This window comes from Mytilus galloprovincialis, chromosome 10 (assembly GCF_965363235.1).
Source record: "Mytilus galloprovincialis chromosome 10, xbMytGall1.hap1.1, whole genome shotgun sequence".
Taxonomy (NCBI): Eukaryota; Metazoa; Mollusca; class Bivalvia; order Mytilida; family Mytilidae; genus Mytilus; species Mytilus galloprovincialis.
Genome location: NC_134847.1, coordinates 7,275,482 through 7,299,727, shown reverse-complemented (window position 1 = coordinate 7,299,727; position 24,246 = coordinate 7,275,482). Strand labels below are relative to the sequence as shown.

The following is a 24,246-nucleotide window of genomic DNA, read 5'->3' as shown; positions in this document are numbered from 1 at the left end:
GTTTTGTTATTTCAGAAATACTTGTTGATCAAGTATGTATTGAAAATGGACAATCAGACCAATGCAAAGATACCAAATCACAATGTACTCTGACCTCTAGTGAATACAAGTGTGCTTGTATAGCTAACTATTATAATAATGACAAAACCTGTACTCTGCGTAAGTAACAAAGAAACAAGCATATAAAACTTATAATAAGTAATACTGCTATCATAGTAGTGCTGGCCATGTTGCAAAAACCTTGTATATATGTTTGTTCTTCATTCCATTGGTGTCTTCATTCCACTAACATATTTCTGTCACACTTTTACAGGGTTTTACTTGACAGAATGACCGAATACTTGGTCAGAAATTGAACATTATGATTTGTAACATGTGGACACTCTTCAGATTTGTCAGACACCTTCTCCCTATGCAGATACATATTTGTTCAGCAGTTTAACAGTGATGAGAATTAGATAAAGTGTGGACAATTTTCTTATCTATTAGATCTCTACTTCCTGTTTACCAATACTTGAAGCTTAAAGTATCTTGAGTTGGGGTATACTTTGCACTATAGCATGTGCAACTTTTAAAAAAATCCTTTTATTCAACATTATTTTCAAAATTAACAATATCTCTTGATATTTATTTAAAATTCATTATATGATACCTATTTTTTAATAATTAAGATAATATATAGGAGTGGCATGTACTGGATGTCTGAACTGCAAACCCCTACCACCAAAAAAAGATGGCAATTTGTTCATTGTAAAAAATGAGTATGATTTGATACTTTTGATCTGTATTAAAAAATTTAGTTTTTCAAAATACGGAATTCAAGGGAAATTCAAAAAAGTGGAAATCCATAAAAACTGGCCAAGTCAAATTCTATCAATCAACAAACTATTAGTGAAAACTATCATTATTTTTGACTTGGTTCAGGTATTTATGGAGAAAATGGTAGGTAAAATCTGCTTTTATAGCTAGCTTAACCTCTGATTTTACTTTTTACAGAGACAGATGTAGGAGTTGCATGTGATCACTCTCAGACAGATGAATGCAAAGATCCTCATTCATCATGTGTAACAGCTGATGGTGGACATAAGTGCCTTTGTAATGTTGGATATTACGATTATAATGGAACATGTACAATACGTGAGTTCAAAATACCTAGACATTTTAGACTGTAAATTCGAAAAATTGCAAATACATAATTATATATATAAAAAATAAGGAAATATGGTATGATGGCATGCTTTTGTATTTGGTTAATAGTACTGGTTAACAATAATGTTAAAAAACATATTTTCCCCATAAGTATTGTTATCCTATTTAACCCTTTTAAACAACTTCACAACAATTTATTTTTTTAGCAATTTATTATTCTCATCACTTGGCGTCCATCATTCAGCTGTCCTTCAGCATCTGTTAACTTTTACTAGAATTTCCTCTGAAACTATTTAGTCAAAATTAAATAAACTTGGCCACAATCATTAGTATCTAGTTTAAAAAGTGTGTCAAATGTTATACAAATGTATCTCTGAAACCAAAGTAAATCTGACAAAATATAGAATTGTTCATCAGGTCAAGATGTATCTGACCTGAAATTTTTAAACACATCAGTCAACCTGTTGTTGTGTTGCTTCCCCTGAATACAGAATTTCAAGGAAATTCTGCAGTTTTTTGTTATAATCTTTTATATTATTATAGATAGAGATAAACTGTAAAAGGGTTGTTAAAGGGATATTTTCGTGCAACGTGATCGCCGTTTTTTATTTCACGTTCAACGTGTTTTTACTTTTTTATTTGACGTTAGGTCGTGCAAGTCGGGTGCCTCGTTCAACGTGTTCTGCTTATTTAATTTTACGTGCATCGTGATTTTCAAAGTCTTATTTTGCGTGCTCGGTATTTTTCAAATAAAATTCAAACACTTGGCAGGGATCGTCAAGAAATACTTTTTTAAAAGCCGTTAACCAATTATATCATAAATGTGTATACTAAATCGGGAATATCAAGTAAAACAAAGAGTTAATATATACAAGAAGGTCACAAAAGGTTCAAATAAAAGTATTTATTTTTCGTGCAACGTTCATTACAGAAATTATTTCACGTTCAACGTGAAATTATGTCTTATTTCACGTTTTTTTCGTGCAAGCACCCCCCCTTTACCACCCTCTGTAAACAGAACTTCAAAAAAGTTAATATGTCCAAATGGTCCATTGACCTCTATACCCTTCGCTTTAGATTCCCTGTTTACCGGGAATCAAGCTTCAAACAGCTGAGGATGAGTCCAGGTTGACCTGGATCAGAATACCTCTTTTACATTTCCTGCTCAAATCATTGCAAACATGAGTTATCTATTTTTATTGAATACCTGGATGAATGTGTAAACATAGCGCTTCATTTACTAATACAATTATTTCAACCCATTTCAAAGTTTTAGGTCTTTCACCACATTTATTTTGTGTCAGAAACCTAATATTTTAAAATATAAAGAAATATCCCATAAATTCTTAAATTCAGCTGTAAAAAAGTTTGTACACTTTATTATGCCTATCAAAGCAAAAAAAAGAGGCCTTTCAAGACGTCTTAATTTTTGGAAACGGTACAAATGAATAGTACTGATAATAGCCATTTATATTTATTTTTTCCTTCTCCAGAAAATAATGCCTCATCAGTATCTTAATCACGCAACCCTGCTTTTAATTTTTGAAAACAATCTTTTAAAGTGCACAAGTTTTTGTTCATGGTTTTTCGTGACTAAATGATCAAACTACTCATGTTTTTTTAGCTCACCTGGCCCGAAGGGCCAAGTGAGCTATTCCCATCACTTTGCGTCCGGCGTCCGGCGTCGTCGTCCGTCGTCGTTAACTTTTACAAAAATCTTCTCCTCTGAAACTACTGGGCCAAATTGAACCAAACTTGGCCACAATCATCATTGGGGTATCTAGTTTAAAAAATGTGTGGCGTGACCCGGTCAACCAACCAAGATGGCCGCCACGGCTAAAAATAGAACATAGGGGTAAAATACAGTTTTTCGCTTATAACTCAAAAACCAAAGCATTTAGAGGAAATCTGACATGGGGTAAATATGTTTATCAGGTCAAGATCTATCTGCCCTGAAATTTTCAGATGAATCGGTCAACCCGTTGTTGGGTTGCTGCCCCTGAATTGGTCATTTTGAGGAAATTTTACTGTTTTTGGTTATTATCTTGAATATTATTAGCTCACCTGACCTGAAAGGTCAAGTGAGCTTTTCTCATCACTTGGCGTCCGTCGTCCGTCGTCCTGCGTCCGTCGTCCGTCGTCTGTAAACTTTTACAAAAATCTTCTACTCTGAAACTACTTGGCCAAATTCTACCAAACCTGGCCACAATCATCCTTGGGGTATCTAGTTTAAAAAATGTGTGGCGTGACCCGTCAAACCTACCAAGATGGCCGCCATGGCTAAAAATAGAACATAGGGGTAAAATGCAGTTTTTGGCTTATAACTCAAAAACCAAAGCATTTAGAGCAAATCTGACAAGGGGTAAAATTGTTGATCAGGTCAAGATCTATCTGCCCTGAAATTTTCAGACGAATCAGACAACCTGTTGTTGGGTTGCTGCCTGTGAAATGGTTATTTTAAGGAAATTTTGCAGTTTTTGGTTATTATCTTGAATACTATTATAGATAGAGATAAACTGTAAACAGCAATAATGTTCAGCAAAGTAAGACCTACAAATAAGTCAACATGACCAAAATGGTCAGTCGACCCCTTAAGGAGTTATTGCCCTTTATAGTAAATTTTTAACAACTTTTCGTCATTTTTTGTTACTTTTCTAAAAATCTTCTTCTCTGAAACTACTTTGCCAAATTTAACCAAACTTGGCCACAATTATCATTGTGGTTTACAGTTTATAAAATGTGTCCGATGACCCAGCCTACCAAACAAAATGGCCAACATGGCTAAAATTAGAACATAGTGGTAAAATGCAGTTTTTGCTTTATATCTTTGAAACTAAGACATTTAGGGCAAATCTTTCAAGATTTTAATGTCCATCAGAATAAGATATATCCCCTCACAAATTTTCAATTGAATTGGACAACCTGTTGTCGGGTTGCTGCCCTAAAATTGGTGATTTTAAGGAAATTTTGCAGTTTTTGGTTATTATCTTGAATACTATTATAGATAGAGATAAACTATAAACAGCAATAATGTTCAGCAAAGTAAGATCTACAAATAAGTCAGCATGATCAAAATTGTTAGAGGACCCCTTAAGGAGTTATTGCCCTTTATAGTCAATATTGAACAACTTTTCATCATTTTTGTAACTTGTATAAAAATCATTTCTAAAACTACTTGGCCAAATTTAACCAAACTTGGCCACAATCATAATACTAGGGTATCTTTTTTAAAAAAAAGTGTCTAATGACCCCGCCTACCAACAAAGATGGCCAACATCTGTAAACACATTAACAGGTGAGCGACACAGGCTCTTGAGAGCCTCTAGTTATAGATAGAGATAAACTGTAAACAGCAATAATGTTTAGCAAAGTTAGATTTACAAATAAGTCAACATGACCGAAATGGTCAGTTGACCCCTTTAGGAGTTATTGCCCTTTATAGTCAATTTTTAACCATTTTTCATAAATATAAGTAATCTTTTACAAAAATCTTCTCCTCTGAAACTACTGGGCCAAATTAATCCAAACTTTGCCACAATCATCTTTGGGGTATCTAGTTTAAAAAATGTGTGGCGTGACCCTGTCAACCAACCAAGATGGCCGCCACGGCTAAAAATAGAACATAGGGGTAAAATGCAGTTTTTGGCTTATAACTCAAAAACCAAAGCATTTAGAGGAAATCTGATGTGGGGTAAAAATGTTTATCAGGTCAAGATCTATCTGCCCTGAAATTTTCAGATGAATCGGTCAACCTGTTGTTGGGTTGCTGCCCCTGAATTGGTAATTTTGAGGAAATTTTTGCCGTTTTTGGTTATTATCTTGAATATTATTATAGATAGAGATAAACTGTAGACAGCAATAATGTTCAGCAAAGTTAGATTTACAAATAGGTCAACATGACCGAAATGGTCAGTTGACCCCTTAAGGAGTTATTGCCCTTTATAGTCAATTTTTAACCATTTTTCATAAATCTAAGTAATCTTTTACAAAAATCTTCTCCTCTGAAACTAATGGGCCAAATTAATCCAAAGTTGGCCACAATCATCTTTGGGGTATCTAGTTAAAAAAATGTGTGGCGTGACCCGGTCAACCAACCAAGATGGCCGCCACGGCTAAAAATAGAACATAGGGGTAAAATGCAGTTTTTGGCTTATAACTCAAAAAACAAAACTTTTAGAGGAAATCTGACATGGAGTAAAAATGTTTATCAGGTCAAGATCTATCTGCCCTGAAATTTTCAGATGAATCGGTCAACCTGTTGTTGGGTTGCTGCCCCTGAATTGGTAATTTTGATGAAATTTTTGCCATTTTTTGGTTATTATCTTGAATATTTTTATAGATAGAGATAAAATGTAAACAGCAATAATGTTCATCAAAGTAAGATTTACAAATAAGTCAACATGACCGAAATGGTCAGTTGACCCCTTAAGGAGTTATTGCCCTTTATAGTCAATTTTTAACCATTTTTCGTAAATCTTAGTTATCTTTTACAAAAATCTTCTCCTCTGAAACTACTAGGCCAAATTGAACCTAACTTGGCCACAATCATCATTGGGGTATCTAGTTTAAAAAATGTGTGGCGTGACCCGGTCAACCAACCAAGATGGCCGCCACGGCTAAAAATAGAACATAGGGGTAAAATGCAGTTTTTTGCTTATAACTCAAAAACCAAAGCATTTAGAGGAAATCTGACATGGGGTAAAAATGTTTATCAGGTCAAGATCTATCTGCCCTGAAATTTTCAGATGAATCGGTCAACCCGTTGTTGGGTTGCTGCCCCTGAATTGGTCATTTTGAGGAAATTTTACTGTTTTTGGTTATTATCTTGAATATTATTATAGATAGAGATAAACTGTAAACAGCAATAATGTTTAGCAAAGTTAGATTTACAAATAAGTCAACATGACCGAAATGGTCAGTTGACCCCTTTAGGAGTTATTGCCCTTTATAGTCAATTTTTAACCATTTTTCATAAATATAAGTAATCTTTTACAAAAATCTTCTCCTCTGAAACTACTGGGCCAAATTAATCCAAACTTTGCCACAATCATCTTTGGGGTATATAGTTTAAAAAATATGTGGCGTGACCCGGTCAACCAACCAAGATGGCCGCCACGGCTAAAAATAGAACATAGGGGTAAAATGCAGTTTTTGGCTTATAACTCAAAAACCAAAGCATTTAGAGGAAATCTGATGTGGGGTAAAAATGTTTATCAGGTCAAGATCTATCTGCCCTGAAATTTTCAGATGAATCGGTCAACCTGTTGTTGGGTTGCTGCCCCTGAATTGGTAATTTTGAGGAAATTTTTGCCGTTTTTGGTTATCTTGAATATTATTATAGATAGAGATAAACTGTAGACAGCAATAATGTTCAGCAAAGTTAGATTTACAAATAAGTCAACATGACCGAAATGGTCAGTTGACCCCTTAAGGAGTTATTGCCCTTTAAAGTCAATTTTTAACCATTTTTCATAAATCTAAGTAATCTTTTACAAAAATCTTCTCCTCTGAAACTAATGGGCCAAATTAATCCAAAGTTGGCCACAATCATCTTTGGGGTATCTAGTTTAAAAAATGTGTGGCGTGACTCGGTCAACCAACCAAGATGGCCGCCACGGCTAAAAATAGAACATAGGGGTAAAATGCAGTTTTTGGCTTATAACTCAAAAAACAAAACTTTTAGAGGAAATCTGACATGGAGTAAAAATGTTTATCAGGTCAAGATCTATCTGCCCTGAAATTTTCAGATGAATCGGTCAACCCGTTGTTGGGTTGCTGCCCCTGAATTGGTCATTTTGAGGAAATTTTACTGTTTTTGGTTATTATCTTGAATATTATTATAGATAGAGATAAACTGTAAACAGCAATAATGTTTAGCAAAGTTAGATTTACAAATAAGTCAACATGACCGAAATGGTCAGTTGACCCCTTTAGGAGTTATTGCCCTTTATAGTCAATTTTTAACCATTTTTCATAAATATAAGTAACCTTTTACAAAAATCTTCTCCTCTGAAACTACTGGGCCAAATTAATCCAAACTTTGCCACAATCATCTTTGGGTTATCTTGTTTAAAAAATGTGTGGCGTGACCCGGTCAACCAACCAAGATGGCCGCCACGGCTAAAAATAGAACATAGGGGTAAAATGCAGTTTTTGGCTTATAACTCAAAAACCAAAGCATTTAGAGGAAATCTGATGTGGGGTAAAAATGTTTATCAGGTCAAGATCTATCTGCCCTGAAATTTTCAGATGAATCGGTCAACCTGTTGTTGGGTTGCTGCCCCTGAATTGGTAATTTTGAGGAAATTTTTGCCGTTTTTGGTTATCTTGAATATTATTATAGATAGAGATAAACTGTAGACAGCAATAATGTTCAGCAAAGTTAGATTTACAAATAAGTCAACATGACCGAAATGGTCAGTTGACCCCTTAAGGAGTTATTGCCCTTTATAGTCAATTTTTAACCATTTTTCATAAATCTAAGTAATCTTTTACAAAAATCTTCTCCTCTGAAACTAATGGGCCAAATTAATCCAAAGTTGGCCACAATCATCTTTGGGGTATCTAGTTTAAAAAATGTGTGGCGTGACTCGGTCAACCAACCAAGATGGCCGCCACGGCTAAAAATAGAACATAGGGGTAAAATGCAGTTTTTGGCTTATAACTCAAAAAACAAAACTTTTAGAGGAAATCTGACATGGAGTAAAAATGTTTATCAGGTCAAGATCTATCTGCCCTGAAATTTTCAGATGAATCGGTCAACCCGTTGTTGGGTTGCTGCCCCTGAATTGGTCATTTTGAGGAAATTTTACTGTTTTTGGTTATTATCTTGAATATTATTATAGATAGAGATAAACTGTAAACAGCAATAATGTTTAGCAAAGTTAGATTTACAAATAAGTCAACATGACCGAAATGGTCAGTTGACCCCTTTAGGAGTTATTGCCCTTTATAGTCAATTTTTAACCATTTTTCATAAATATAAGTAACCTTTTACAAAAATCTTCTCCTCTGAAACTACTGGGCCAAATTAATCCAAACTTTGCCACAATCATCTTTGGGTTATCTTGTTTAAAAAATGTGTGGCGTGACCCGGTCAACCAACCAAGATGGCCGCCACGGCTAAAAATAGAACATAGGGGTAAAATGCAGTTTTTGGCTTATAACTCAAAAACCAAAGCATTTAGAGGAAATCTGATGTGGGGTAAAAATGTTTATCAGGTCAAGATCTATCTGCCCTGAAATTTTCAGATGAATCGGTCAACCTGTTGTTGGGTTGCTGCCCCTGAATTGGTAATTTTGAGGAAATTTTTGCCGTTTTTGGTTATCTTGAATATTATTATAGATAGAGATAAACTGTAGACAGCAATAATGTTCAGCAAAGTTAGATTTACAAATAAGTCAACATGACCGAAATGGTCAGTTGACCCCTTAAGGAGTTATTGCCCTTTATAGTCAATTTTTAACCATTTTTCATAAATCTAAGTAATCTTTTACAAAAATCTTCTCCTCTGAAACTAATGGGCCAAATTAATCCAAAGTTGGCCACAATCATCTTTGGGGTATCTAGTTTAAAAAATGTGTGGCGTGACTCGGTCAACCAACCAAGATGGCCGCCACGGCTAAAAATAGAACATAGGGGTAAAATGCAGTTTTTGGCTTATAACTCAAAAAACAAAACTTTTAGAGGAAATCTGACATGGAGTAAAAATGTTTATCAGGTCAAGATCTATCTGCCCTGAAATTTTCAGATGAATCGGTCAACCTGTTGTTGGGTTGCTGCCCCTGAATTGGTAATTTTGATGAAATTTTTGCCGTTTTTGGTTATTATCTTGAATATTTTTATAGATAGAGATAAAATGTAAACAGCAATAATGTTCATCAAAGTAAGATTTACAAATAAGTCAACATGACCAAAATGGTCAGTTGACCCCTTAAGGAGTTATTGCCCTTTATAGTCAATTTTTAACCATTTTTCGTAAATCTTACCCAAGTGAAAATAAATCTGGAATTCCACTGGAATCCCGGCTGGAATTTTGATGGGATTCCAGATCCCACTGGGATATTGTGTGATTTTGATTGGGATCCCACTGGGATAAAATTTCGGGATTCCCGCTAAATAAGCGGGATCCCGATGTAAATGTATTGGGATAAATTTCGGGATTCCCGTAAAAGAAGCGGGATCCCGATGTAAATCCCAGTGGAAATATACTGGGATTCCCGGAAAAAAAGCGGGATCCCAAAAATAAATACCAGCAGGATATACATGCACCAATTCAAATTGCACTGCCACTGGGAATCCTGGCTTATTTATGCAAAAGGATACATGTCATGTTTTCCTTTCTGTTAATCAATTTGCTGTCTCTGTACTTCCAACTAGAATTGCTGAGTAAATTATGGTAACTGGAATATCTGCATGCAATCTGTTTCGTTGGAAGCTCCATTTAAAAAGATCAGTATACCCCTAAAAGTATCAAAAAAATCCACAAAGAATCATTTGTTCAATACGTTTTGAAGCAACAAATTCAATAGAAATATTATTGCATGTTTAATGTTTATAGAATACAGTAGATTGGAAGCTAGTCCAAATAATTATGAAGTCTTGGAAGGTTATTTTAATTTTTTTGCAAATTAATTACCTTCCCCCTTTTTTATCCCCTGACGATAAATAACTATAGCGACTTATTATTTTCACCAAATAAACATACACACAACTGAATTAAATTTTGACATACCTACTATTTATGCCTGTTTTGTGACAAGTTAACAAGTTTATTCATTGTATATGTTAAAAATAAATATATTTTCAGTTTATGCTTTCAGACTTTCTGATGTTGATTTGCTCAGATAAAAACCATACAAATCATAGTTCCTCAATAAATTATTTTTATAATCATTATATATGCACATATACACATGTTAAATTAAATTATTAATGCACTTATCTGAAAACATCTTCATCTTCGTCCTGTCCATAATTCAGCGTAAACAAATTTTGATGACGTTTTTACCAGTACACAAACGTCGACGTGACAATCTCGCCCCAAATTATATCGGCCAAGTTGATCTGTCTCCGTAACGGTATTATAAATAAATTAAAGGTATCGCATAAAAGTATTAATTACTGGCCAGTTTTTACTAAATATAAGAAAATTATACTTTATTAATCGGCACATGGTGCATGCGGATCCCGGATAAGATAGTGGCCGCATTATTTAGGACAGTATTTTCTAGGGTCGAACTGGTCAGTACAGTTGAAAACAAAGCACGTGGTTATGATTTTTTTTACAGTTTACATAAGTTGAGAAATCAAAGTTTTACGATGTCGATCATTATCTTATCATTGATGCCGGACGACAACTAATAGAAACGCACTTATGGGAACTTGGGGAACATCAGAAACGCCCAAGCTTTTCTGGCAAAACACTCGTTGACATTTCACGGACGCCCTGCCATTTTTATCGCGAAAATCTCGGCATTTTTCTGACTTATAAATATCTGTCAAACTGAATATTAAGTGACACTTAAATGTGATTGGCTTCACCTGACAGCTTTGGTGTCATACACATTGTTAATTAACACCAATAACCTGTACTTGATGTTATCAGAGACATATATAAAAATAAAACTGAAAATGGAAATGGAAACCCGACCACAGAAACCAAACACTTACATATTTTCAACAACATAATTATGGTTCATACAATTTCCCGTTTTAACTAGACTGGGATCCCAGCTTCAGACAGTCATCCCGATTGGGATCCCGGCTTTAAACAGTTCCGATTGGGATCCCAGCTTCAGACAGTTACCCCGATTGGGATCCCAGTGTCCGATATTTATCCCGTTTCATCTCGACTGGAATCCCGGCTTCAGACAGTTATCCCGAATGGGATCCCAGTTTCAAATATTTATCCCGAATGGGATCCCGCCTCCAGATGCTTATCCCGGTTTATCCCGACAATTTCACCGGGATTGCATTGGGATCCCGATGGATCCCGTTTTCGTTTTCTCTTGGGTAGTTATCTTTTACAAAAATCTTCTCCTCTGAAACTACTGGGCCAAATTAATTCAAACTTGGCCACAATCATCTTTGAGGTACCTTGTTTGAAAAATGTGTCCGATGACCTGGCCATCCAACCAAGATGGCCACCACGGCTAAAAATAGAACAGGGGTAAAATGTAGTTTTTTGCTTATAACTCTGAAACCCAAATCATTTAGAGGAAATCTGACAAGGAGTTAAATTGTTAATCAAGTCAATATATATCTGCCCTGAAATATTCAAATGAATTGGACAGCGGGTTGTTGGGTTGCTGCCCTCCAATTGGTAATTTTTAAAGAAATTTTGCTGTTTTTGGTTATTATCTTGAATACTATTATAGATAGCGATAAACTGTAAACAGCGATAATGTTCATCAAAGTAAGATCTACAAATAAGTCCACATGACCTAAATGGTCAATTGACCCCTTAAGGAGTTATTGCCCTTTATAGTCAATTTTTAACAATTTTCATTAATTTGGTAAATTTATGTAAATTTTTACCAAATATTTTATCTGTTACTAATGGGCAAAGTTCATTATAGATATAATTGTAAGAAGCAAGAATGTTCAGTAAAGTAAGAACTTCAAACACATCACCATCACCAAAATACAATTTTGTCATGAATCCATTTGTGTACTTTGTTTAATATGCACATAGACCAAGGTGAGCGACACAGGCTCTTTAGAGCCTCTAGTTTTAATATATATAAACTTGGTTTTTCAAGGTATTTCATGATCATGTGACATTAAATACATGAAACATTTTGTTAAAACCATGCTATTTTATGACTTTCATTTCATGAATTGATCATTGATATTGATCATAAAATACGCAAGCTGCTAAGGGACAAAATCTCAAAATAGACCCAATAAAAAATACATGAAGTGACACCCCAGCATTTATTTTGTTTAAAACAGTAAATCCATAAAAGTGACCCAAATTTCAAGTCATGTTATAGCACTGTAACACTGACAGTTTGGTGCTACTATTATTATATGAAAGTTGTTGCCTGGCAATATGTTTGGAAACTTAAGAAAACATTACAAGCAGTTCAAATATGATTTGTCAAGCTAATCTAAACTAACACCAAAAACACATTAATTTTGTATCTTGTATATGAGTGGTGGACCTTTCATTTTGGAGTGTCAAAGGTCCTGGACCTTCCAGTACCAAATGCTAGTTTGAACCCCTGTTATGTAAAGTGTGATACATGTCATTATCATAGGCTTGCTATATGGCGTCCGAAAATGAAAGTATTTTAAAAATGAAACATGCATTTGTGGCATGAGAATAAAAAAAATGAAGACTTTTACAACCTCATTATTGTAATTGTTATATCTTCACATTCAAGGAAACAGTGCATATATAGATCTGAACCAAGTGATAGGTGATCATGAATGAAATGGAAATACATTGTTGATGCATTCCAGAAAAGACAAATGCAGAAAAGTAGAGCATGTGTCTGCAAGCTTTATATGTTGTCATTAAGGGCATATATACGATACAGTTTTAATCCCGTATTTAAATTTTAATGAAAGTTTGCATGAAGGCTATTATTTACCTGATTAAATCAAATATGTAATAAAAAATATACCTTCATGTGCTACTTTTTGAGTAAATTAAGGTTCAAATTTTCCTCAAAAAATGGATTTGTGGACTTATTTTTCCTTTTGATAGAAATACATAACTTTTTTGTTTTAAAAGATAAACATGATTCATGATAATTGGACATGCTTTGATACTATATATGCCCTTGAATTTTTACTAGACAACATTTTTGTTCGCTTTGGGGATTTCGTATATCGTCAGATTGTCGGAATTCCAATGGGGACTAACTGTGCACCACTTATTGCGGACCTGTTTTTGTATTGTTATGAGTTACAATTTATGACAAAATAAGCAAAGACCCATCGAAACAGCATCTGATAAACAAATTTAATAATACTTTTAGATATTTGGATGATATTTTGGCTCTCAATAATGACGACTTCAGTATGTATATTAATGAAATTTATCCTGTTGAACTTACTTTAAATAAAGCTAATACTAACAATGACCACTGCCCTTTTCTCGATCTTGATATCTATATCACTAATGGAAAGCTGAATACTAAAATTTATGATAAAAGGGATGATTTTTCATTTCCTATCGTTAATTATCCGTCTTGTCACCATCTTACGGTGTTTATATATCTCAACTTGTACGATTCGCTTGTGTATGTAACAATGTTTTAGATTTTAACGAGAGAAATTTATGTATTACTGAAAAATTATTACACCAGGGTTTTCGATATCACAAACTAGTCAAAACATTTAGACTTGTAATACGTTCAGGTATTTCACATCCAATTTTTTATGAAAATATTCTTTATAAAGCACAAAGGTGTCAGTATTCACCTCAGAAACTTACAAAACCTTTGAATAGACTTATTAAGAAGGGATATAATTACGATACTGTTGTCAATTCATTAAAGATTGCATATTTTGGCGTTAATATTGAGTCACTGATAAGGTCTTTGCATCGGAACTAAACACATTTATTTTAAAAACAGTTGTTGGCATGACACGGGTTATGTTCTTCTCATATATGTTATGATGGTATGATACTAAACCCCTAACGGGAAGGATAAAATTGTGCCTGATGTTCATATGATGAAATCATAATCTTTCAGTCAGTTTCATTTTCAAGTTAAATCAGTTTGAATTATAAAAATTAGCCGAAAAACTGCATCTTTTCCTGATAAGTCACCGTTTAACGTTGCAAAAATAACAATTTACTTAAGCAACATCATTACCTCCCCTTTAACTGTATCGTATGCCCTTAAGAAGTGTTCAGACAGACCTTCATATTTTGTATTTTTGGTGTTTAAATTTTTTAAACCAGCCAGACCAATGCATATAGCTATCACCAAGAATATCACAGGACTGTTGACATGATTTAAAAAAATTATGTGACAGTCTGCCAATGTTATGCAAAGAATTAGTGATATTTGCACTTTCACTCTTTGAATTTATGGTAATCATAACAACTTTTTATTTTCATATACAGAGGTGTTATTAAATAATTCATGTACTGCTAATAGACCAGTCAATCAATGTGAAGATGAGAATGCTGAGTGTAAAGATGCAACTGGTCTAAAATGTCTGTGTAAAGATACATTCTACAAAGATAAAGATGGAAAGTGTACAAAAAGTAAGTTTTGTATATTTACACATAATTATATATATTATGATGATGACATGAATTTAAAATCTTTAAAATCTAAAATAATTTAAAAAGAGAGTCTAGCCATTTTCATGTTTCAGACAAAAATCCATATCACTTACACAATTTTATTAAAGGGAACCTAATAAAAAATCGTATAGTTCAACCTGTCATTAAACTAAAATGTGTACTATTTCAGAGAATATGGGCGTCACACTAAAATCCCAAACATATACATGAACCAAAATTTAAAAAACATACAAGACTAACAAAGTCCAGAGATTCCTGACTTTGGACAGGCGCAAAAATGTGACAGGGTTGATCATGTTTTGTGAGATCTCAACACTCCCCATGTTTGAATTCCTTTACATAGACACAAGAAGATGTGGTATGACTGCTAATGAAACAACTCTCCATCCAAGTCACAATTTGTAAAAGTAAACCATTATAGGTCAAATTACAGTCTTTAACACTAAGCCTGGGCTCACACCGAACAGCAAGCTATAAAGGGCCCCAAAAATAACCAGTGTAAAACCATTCAAGCAGGATGAACCACATCAACAAACAACAACTACTGTACATGATTCCTGACTTGGACAGGTGCAAACAAATGCATCAGGTTTAAATGTTTTAATAAGTACCAACCTTCACCCTTATCTGAAACAATAGTGTGATATCACTACATACATGACAAGGAAAGACATACTATAAAATATTCACATGTGAAATAAACTCAATTATTTCACTCATTCTTCAAACAAGTTAAAGAAAAAGAATGTTTAAATGGATTCTGCTGCAATAGTATAAATTATTTGCAACATTACCAGTTTGTAAATATGTTATGTTTTTGAGGCCCTAAAGACAGCTTCAGTCAGACCAATATAAAATGAGAAACTTTTTCTTCAGATTTTGAATTATAAAAATTTATTCCAGAGGTAACCCTGAATGGTACTTGTACTGCAGACCAGCCAGCAGATCAATGTTTAGACCCTTTAGCGGAATGTACTTCATCTAAGATATGTTATTGTCAAAATGGATACTTTGAAAACAGTGGAAATGTTTGTACTGAAAGTAAGTTTTACAGGCATGCTTTTATAACATGATTAAGTATTAGATCAAATGGGACTTGGTGATGTAAGTTTTTGGCTTAAGTTTTTTTTAGGAACTACTTTTAATAGATAAGAATATTTTCTATAAAATTGCATTACTATTAGTACATATCCTTTTGATGACTATTTTGAGGCCTTGCCCCTAAGTCATGGTCCAGTGACTTTGAATTAATAGGCAATTTTCAATGTAAAGTTTATTGCTTAAGTAAGTGTGATAGGAACTACCTGTGTTAGATCAACAAAATTTTCTATAGAATTGCATAACTATATTAAGTAAATCTGAATTTGTAAACCATTTCTAAGCCGTGCACACTGGGTTTGCTTTGAATTAATAAGCAATTGCTGTTTATCAGATTGTCATATTCTTAATTTGCTGCTGATGGGCAAGACTTATCTCTGAGCCAACAGGTTTATTTTATACAGGCAATTCTTTCAAATATAAACAATTTTGTTTGGCAGATGTTTTTGTTTTAATTGATATATTCATTGATTATATATATGTATTATTAATTGTGTACCTAATATTACAGAGGTTGTATTGAATGCTGTCTGTAACTCAGGGCAGTCAAACTATCAGTGTGAAGATGTTAACTCTGAATGCAAAATGGAAACTGGAACATCCAATACTAAATGTCTGTGTAAAAATAATTTCTATGCCAACACTACAAATTTTTGTGTAACAAGTAAGTATTAAGTATAATCTTTGAATCATAAATAAGTTTGATATACTATGCTCTACAGGAGGGTGATTCTTAGTGAGACATTTGATATAAACCATTTGTCGACCGCTAACATACTTTCTGTAGGAATAGTTTTTAGATCGATAAATTTCTTTTTGTCTTGCCTTTAAAAATTGTCATGAAAGTGAGATTTAAGGCTCGCTGTTTTTTGTGTAAAGATCAATGAAATTTAACATTTGTCAAGGTTTGTGTTAGGAAACACATAGAAGAATTATCTTGTTAACAGAGATCATTTTGATATTTCTTCATTCAGAGAGTTCTAGAATATTCAATGTCTACTAAAATAACTTGAAAGAGGAAGACTATTTTGACAATGGTTTTGTTACATTTCAAATGAGCAATGAACAATCAACAATTGAACAAACCTTCTCATTTTATTTTACAGAAAGTGCAATTGGGGAGGTCTGTAGTGATGGCCAGCCAGTTAACCAATGTTCTGTAGCAGATTCAGAATGTATAGCAGTAGCAACAAATAGTTTAGTGTACAAATGTTTTTGTAAGGCAACCTTTTACACAGATGTTCAGACATGCAAAGATTGTAAGTTAGCTTTTGTCATTTAAAAGAAATTACAAACTTTAATACCCGCAGAAATGCACCAGTCAATGTTTACATAAAAATTAGAAATGGCAATAATTATTATTAGGTCTTTCCACCTTTCCGTGGGAAGACCTCTTGATTTTCTTCTGATTATTTTTTTCTTTCTTCTGATTATTTTTTTCTTTCTTCTGCCTAATTTTTTTATTGCGCTGTATTTTTGTTTCAAAAGATGTCGCTAAGTTTTTTTGAATATGATATCATACAGTCTATATGCTTTTAAACTGACCCTGTTTAACCGAACACTTTTCTTTGTAAGAGTTATCTCCCCAAACACTGTTTTTCTTGTTATGAGATCTCCACCACAACTGTGAAAGACTAAAGCGACAAATTTATTTTTCCAAATTGCTCATTATATCCTCAAAATGTTACATTTTATTTTGACCAAAGCTTTACAAAGACTCCATATGAGAGTAATTGCCCCTTTTGTATTCGATATAAATGAAATATATTTGTAACTATAAAACCATAAGTGATAGAAGCTCAGGGACTTTTGATTTAAGGTCCTGAATCCATAAAAATGAAAATGAGGTCAAAGTCATGTTCAAAATATTGATTTTGGCTTGTTATCACTAATTTTCATAAATCTTATAAGATATCGACCAAATATGTTTACAGAATTGTAAGTTGCAACATGTTGTAACAGGAGGTTAATTTGAATTGAAAGGTTAAGGAGACATTTAATGAGAGCGTTTTTGCCTGTTATATTTAAAATTACACGTCGTATGGTGATATAACTCATTTATCATATATAATTAAGACCTAAGGTTTCTTGATTTGAGACCCTTGTTTCATGACCTTGAAATTGGGGTCAAGGTCAAAGGTTGATTTAACATTCTATATTTTGACCTCTGCTTTTACCTCATATGTATACATGATAAAGCCATGGGACTTTTTGCATTAGGTTGCAAGCCATTTGACCTTCTAAAAAACAACCGGAAGTGACCTTTTCTAAACCGGAAGTAGCTATCTTTTGTACTAAATTAATATAAAAGTATATAGAACCATATATTTTTGGAATCAGTGTCAAGTAAACTTTCCTTTCAACTTTTAACTTTCAACTTTTAAAAACCGGAAGTGACATTTTTTAAACCGAAATTAAAAAGTATCTCCCTTATTTGTATTTTTTTTTATAGACCATAATATTTTTGGAATCTGCATACAATAAGCTGTCATTTGACACTGGAATTGACATTTAAAACCAAATTTCAATACTTGTAATATCAAAATAGATCCTTACTGGTAGAAAAATCTTTAATTGTTCTCCGAACAATTGGTTTTTAATTATTTATATTTTGTATTTTGTCAAGCCTGTGACCTCTTGAGATAGTGACCTGGTGGCAGTGGCGGCATCATATACTAACTACTTAAAAGCTTAATATTTTAGATGGTAATAGACCTGAATGATTCATAAATTTGTTTATAGATGCCTTATGTTATGAAGTTTCTGTCTGTCATATGTTCGTTGTCCTTGACCTCATTTTCATGGTTCAATGACTACTTGGAAAAAAATTAAGAGTTTTGTAATCTTTATTTCTCTCTTTTTTTGAGTTATAGGATACTTATATTTGGTATGTGTGTGACTTTCAAGGTCCTCATGTCTACAAATTAGTTCACTTGACCTTGACCTCACAAAAAGTTCTGGATCCGCCACTGGAACTGTCTAGGTGATTCATGAATGTGTGAACTAGCTAGGCCTTTATGTTGTTCTTGTTAAATTAAAAATATTTTTCCTTTTTTCAGTGACTGGTTTGCGAGTTCAAAATTTAGAAGTTCCAAGGGACACAACTGGAGAGGTTTACTTTAAGATAACATGGACTGTACCTACTACTGTTGCCTTCATCAACAAATATCAAATAAAAATAACTGTAAATAATGGAAAGGCAGAAGCTTTGATTGATATTTTAAAGACTGAGAATCAGTATAATATGACAAACAGACAACCTGGTCATACTTATATAGTTGAGGTCATATCTGTTGAGACTGCTAGCCGACCTGGGGCGCAGACTACTAGTGTTTTCCTAGAAGCTGGTACAAGTAAGTACAAATCAATTTTTAAAACAAATTAATACCATAATTAATTGCAGCTAGAATATTTAAAACTTTATACCAGAATGGTGCTTCCAAGTCTCAGAATACATTTTCAATATATCTGGAAACTACACAAGTCTAACAATTCAAGACACAACATGTAGACAGTACTGGCAAATTAAAATTCATGCAAGCACTACTAAAATACATATCTAAATAAACAAACAAAAACTGAAACACAACTAAAATTAAGCTAAAAAAAAATATAGCACACATGCAATTTTAAAGCATAATAACATGTTAAAGCTACTTCTAAGATATTATAAAGTTTATCTTCATGCTGAACAACAGCATTTTGAACCATTTCAGGACTGTATAAGGCTCTTGAATTGAGAAAAACTGTTTTCAGTCCTGAAATGGTCTGTTCCACAGAATAGCAGCTGCAAATTTAAAACTTCTCTTACCAAACTGTGTAGTTTTTACATGTGGTATATCCAGTATATTTCTATATCAGAAAGAATATTGACAATCTTTTACATTTAATAAATCATGTAAACAGACACGTTGATTTATTGGCTATATTAAAATTTTCAGTTGCCATTGATCTTTGTCATTTAATATGCAGTGAAGGCAAAGTAATAAATCTCAACAGCAAAGAAAATACACATCCTGGGAAAATCCTAAAATGATGACTACTGAGTAATTAAAATCAAACTATGTATAAACCTAACTTATATAACATATAAGTACCTATTTATACAAAATTCTCAGAAATGATCCTGAATATGTTTAATTGTCATTTGTTCCATGTTTGCATTGTGTTCTGATTCTTTGTAAATATTTTTCGGGTAAATCGATTTCTGTTTGATGTGATGCTGTTCTAATCTTCTTAGATTGTCTGTTATTTATACTGTATCTTTTCTTTGGTAATCTGTTATGTAATAGGGAAATGTGTGTTAACACCTGAGCATACATCCAACCTCATATCTTTTGCAAATTCTTTGACCTGACAATTAAACCATCCTGATGCAACTTTCTGCCCTATATTTCAATTTTGCTAATAAATGTGTCAGTGAACAAAATCCTCAAAGTCACACATAATGAGTTCATAGTAATTTCATAGTAATTTAAATAATTTAATTACCCCTGATTTCTTTCAGAACACACCATTTGAACTCATGATATGTAAAATTAAGGATTTAGTGCTCACATTATTATCGACCTAATTTTTCCTGCTATAACCTATCTTGTAAATAAACTCCTGGGAAATACTGTGTAGCAATGCCATTGGTATCCATGTTTGAATTAAACATAAATCATAATTTAATTACAACTTTTATTTTATATATATACATCACAATTATAATTTGGCCCTTGGGGAAACTACTCAGCTAAAAGATTTAATTTTTTGCTCCATGCCTAAACCAAGAGCCTAGCTATGTGCATACTGAAAGTAGCAAACTATAGACCCCTGGCTTGACATCACACCAATCCAATTGGAACGATGGTTCAAAATAAATGCATGAGGCTATCAGGAAGCCTATGAGGCTATCATTCCTAGAGGCTATCATGCCTATGAGGCTATGAGGAAGCCTATAATGAGACAATGAGGAAGCCTATAAGGAGGCTATGAGGAAGCCTAGTAGTGTTGATGTTGAATTGGTGTTGGAATGAATTTGTATGAAATTTGATAGTTTCAATAAGATCATTAATACTTAGATGTTTGTCATCATTATGTGGTGAAGATAAGTCCAATATCAAGCGCTTTTTACCAGAATATTTCACTTCTGCAATACCAATTGGGTTTACCCTATATTTTTGAAAAGGGGGATTCTTAAAAGGCCCATACAAGAAACCTTTAAAAACTTCTTTCTCTATCAACTCAGAAACCACATCTGGTTGTGTCCTAGCAAATAAACTATTCCTACATTCTTTTGTAGGTAAATCTGTTGTAAATACCATAGTATCAAACCCTTTCTCTAAGCCATTGCATAAATAGTTTACAAATTTTTTGTCAGGATGAGATATTAATTCTTTTGCAAGTTTAATAACATTAATTGGAGTAGTTGCCAGATATGGAAAATCATGTAGTCATTGACCTTGCTTATTTGTTGTTATTTTCTCAAACTTTTGTGAAGAGTTTACTGTATGTGGCTTAGATTGTACTTCAGTCCTACCTTGAGAGGGGAAAACTTTTTGACAAGATAATAGGGTATGACCAGCAACTTTACATCTACTACAGATATGTGAAAAATGACAAAAACTCCTGGTACAACCCCTACTGGTATTAAAATTATTGCACACCTCCCGCCCAGAATGATAAATCTTCTTTCTACCTAACTTATCAGTAGTGTCTACCTGCCTTGATACTTTATCTGGGTAGTCTTGATACGCCATGGAGGTTTGCATAGGACAAAAAGCAGTAGTGTGATCAACCAAATTACAAATTTTGCAAACATTTACATTCCCACCAGCAACTATTAATGAAAGAAGATCTCTATCTCTTTTGCTCCAGTCAACCTTAATCCTTCTCTCCCTTAAAAGAGCTGCTGATTTTGCAGAAAACAATTTATGGTAATCATAAAATCTGTCACCATAAAAATTACTAATATCTATTATCTCATCTTCATAAGCATCTAGCTCTGCTCTACGGTCAGGGTAAACTGATGACATGACCCTTTTAAACTTGCCAAATGCCTTAATGAATTCTTAAATTGTGAGTTTCCTATTAAGACGGGGATCTGGCTTCCCAGAAATATTTAATTCTAAGCCAGCTGCAACAGAGTGAACTTGGGGAGTTTCATAATTTGGGATAAGAAGAGATGCCAAATTAACATCCTTACCGTCAATGATTTGCTTTTGAATAGAAGGAGATATAATGTCCACATTAGAATATTCATCCGAACGCACTCCACATAAAACATTTCCAACTTGTGGTCCTGAGATGAAAGATGCATGCTCTTGTGTATTTCCATGTAAAACAGTGTTATTTCCTCTGTTAGAAGTTTCACTCCTATTTCCAATCCCTGCATGGTTGTACCACTGTTGAAGGTTGAATTTGCGATCTCTACCTGTGTCATGAGTATAATTGTCTCTGTAAATTAGCTGTTTGAAGGTCTCTTGTAGTCCTGCAAAACACTGAGCTATGTTCCTGTCTGTTCCACCATTCTCATTTTCGCCATTTGAAACACTGCGTCTGTGTTGATGCACTGATTCTGCTAAGGTAATTGGAAGAGTGCTCTCTGGTGAGGAATCTGTGTTAATCTCATCACTAACGGTCTCTGTCTGTTGTGTCTCTAAAGGTGTTACTCCATCAAAACAATTCTCTAAATAAAGTTGTTTTAACACTTGCTTCGACATACCAGTAGGTGTTCTTATTCCCTTTTTGTTAAGTTCTTCTTTTAGTTTGTTTATTGTCCAGTTTGAAGGGTGATTAGAATCCCATTGGGTCTCATATGGAGAACTCCTGGTTTTCCTTCGTACACCTTTTCCTCTGCCAGACTCATTTTGTTGTCAGTAATTATCCCAAAATAATGTTTATTTTTCAGGTTAAATAGTCTGAATTAAATTTAGTTGTTTAAAAACTGTAATATAGCTTTGGTAAAGTAATCCAAACACTGAAAGTTCAAATTTTTAGCTAAAACACTATTAGAGCCAATATTATTCTTATAACTGCTTAATCTGCATTTAAATAAATCAAGCTTTTAGCTAAAACACTATTAGAGCCAATATTATTCTTATAACTGCTTAATCTGCATTTGAATAAATGAATACTCAAGGCAGCATACACAGGTTTTTAATACACAACTTCTTAATGGGATACTCCTAAGTGGGAGGAGTTAAAACTGCACCCAGAGTAATGTATCAAGAAACAAAGGACAAAGAAAGCCAAATGCCACAAGTGGTCACTAATTAACAAGACATGTATATTTGTATTGGAACTGATGTAATTAGACCTCCTGCTAAGAACATGTGATAAACTTCACATCTAACTGATTGACATATGATAATAAATCTGTTTCATCTCAACAGCAAAGAAAATACACATCCTGGGAAAATCCTAAAATAATGACTACTGAGTAATTAAAATCAAACTATGTATAAACATATAAGTACCTATTAAAATAACATATCTAATTTACTTTTGTAGGACCTGCAGTGCCAAGTGCAATTATAACTAGTGACATTTTGGGACCAACAATTACTGTTTCCTGGACTGTTGTCGGTATCATACAGCATCTAAGTGGTACTATTAATGGTTCATCGGTGACACCTAAAGCATTTAACACATCACAGACTCCATCTCAGACATTTAATAATGTGAAGAATGGTGAGAGATATCTTATAACAGTGACAGCTTATAGTAATGGATTTACCAGTACAGAATTCACAGACACCATCAGGACAACATCCACACGTATGTTATTTATAGTTTATCTTTATGAAAATTTTCTTTTTTAAGGAAATGCAAGTACACACTAAATCTGTATTAAAAGATGTGTTTTACTGTACTTATCAAGTAACTTTTGGGGTATCACAATAGCAATAAAACAGATGGTGTATGTTTAGCCAACAACACATGCATTCTTGTTGATTTAAACAAGATTTTAGGTTCAGCAGTATCAAGGTAAAAGTTCATGTGATGTCCAAAAGCATTAATTAAAGTAGTGCATGATGATTATTATTTTTGCTGACCTTCTTCCTGAAGAATTTAAACATGTAAATACCTACAAATGATGGGGAGATGGTCACTTAGATACAAAGCCTTTAGAACAATTTCATGTATCAAATAAAACAAAAACGAAGTCAAGATAATAACAGCTGTACAGTAACACTTACCAATCAAAATAAGGAATAGTTTGTAATATTTTGTTTCAGAACCAAATCCTCCTGTCATAAATACTTGTGCCAACCAGGATCTATATGAAAACCACATGAATTTAAGATGGAAAGAACCACAAGTACCAAATGGTGATATTTCACATTATATCATCTACATGAGTTTTACAGAAGCACGAACCATCACTACAGATTCAAGTACAGAGGTTCAAAGAATCGAAAACTTATTGCCACGTAAGTTTCTTCAAATAATTATATGATATTGAGATGTATGAAATTTTCATAAAAAAAAATCCTTCATTTGTACTGTTAAAATAAACACGGAATTTTTATTGCAGGAATATAGATCAGATTGCCACAAAATTTGTAGCATATTTCCTTATGATGTATTAACAATGATTAAGATCATAGGTTTTGACTGTACATGAATTTGCTGCAACAACCCGTACGAAAATTTCAACAGGAGTTCAACTGGACTTCAGCTGGACTTGAGACGTATTCCAGTCTGACTTTGAAAAGTCCAGTCTGACATGAGCCGT

The 24,246-nt window shown here is 33.4% G+C and overlaps 2 protein-coding genes across 2 annotated transcripts in view; both read left to right on the top strand.

Moving 5' to 3' along the window:
• The window catches only part of LOC143048845 (uncharacterized), a 54,312-nt gene extending 52,603 nt beyond the window's left edge, over nucleotides 1-1,709 (top strand). Inside the window, exons 14-15 of the mRNA XM_076222713.1 lie at nucleotides 997-1,137; nucleotides 1,693-1,709. Coding sequence (XP_076078828.1) covers nucleotides 997-1,137; nucleotides 1,693-1,709 — 158 coding nt within the window. The remainder of the gene's footprint in view (nucleotides 1-996; nucleotides 1,138-1,692) is intronic.
• LOC143049759 (phosphatidylinositol phosphatase PTPRQ-like) overlaps nucleotides 1-24,246 on the top strand; it is a 114,332-nt gene that overhangs the window by 9,088 nt on the left and 80,998 nt on the right. The window contains exons 3-11 of the mRNA XM_076223475.1: nucleotides 16-159; nucleotides 997-1,137; nucleotides 14,238-14,381; nucleotides 15,327-15,464; nucleotides 16,033-16,185; nucleotides 16,628-16,780; nucleotides 18,581-18,874; nucleotides 23,019-23,285; nucleotides 23,747-23,941. Coding sequence (XP_076079590.1) covers nucleotides 16,107-16,185; nucleotides 16,628-16,780; nucleotides 18,581-18,874; nucleotides 23,019-23,285; nucleotides 23,747-23,941 — 988 coding nt within the window. The 5' untranslated portion in view covers nucleotides 16-159; nucleotides 997-1,137; nucleotides 14,238-14,381; nucleotides 15,327-15,464; nucleotides 16,033-16,106. The remainder of the gene's footprint in view (nucleotides 1-15; nucleotides 160-996; nucleotides 1,138-14,237; nucleotides 14,382-15,326; nucleotides 15,465-16,032; nucleotides 16,186-16,627; nucleotides 16,781-18,580; nucleotides 18,875-23,018; nucleotides 23,286-23,746; nucleotides 23,942-24,246) is intronic.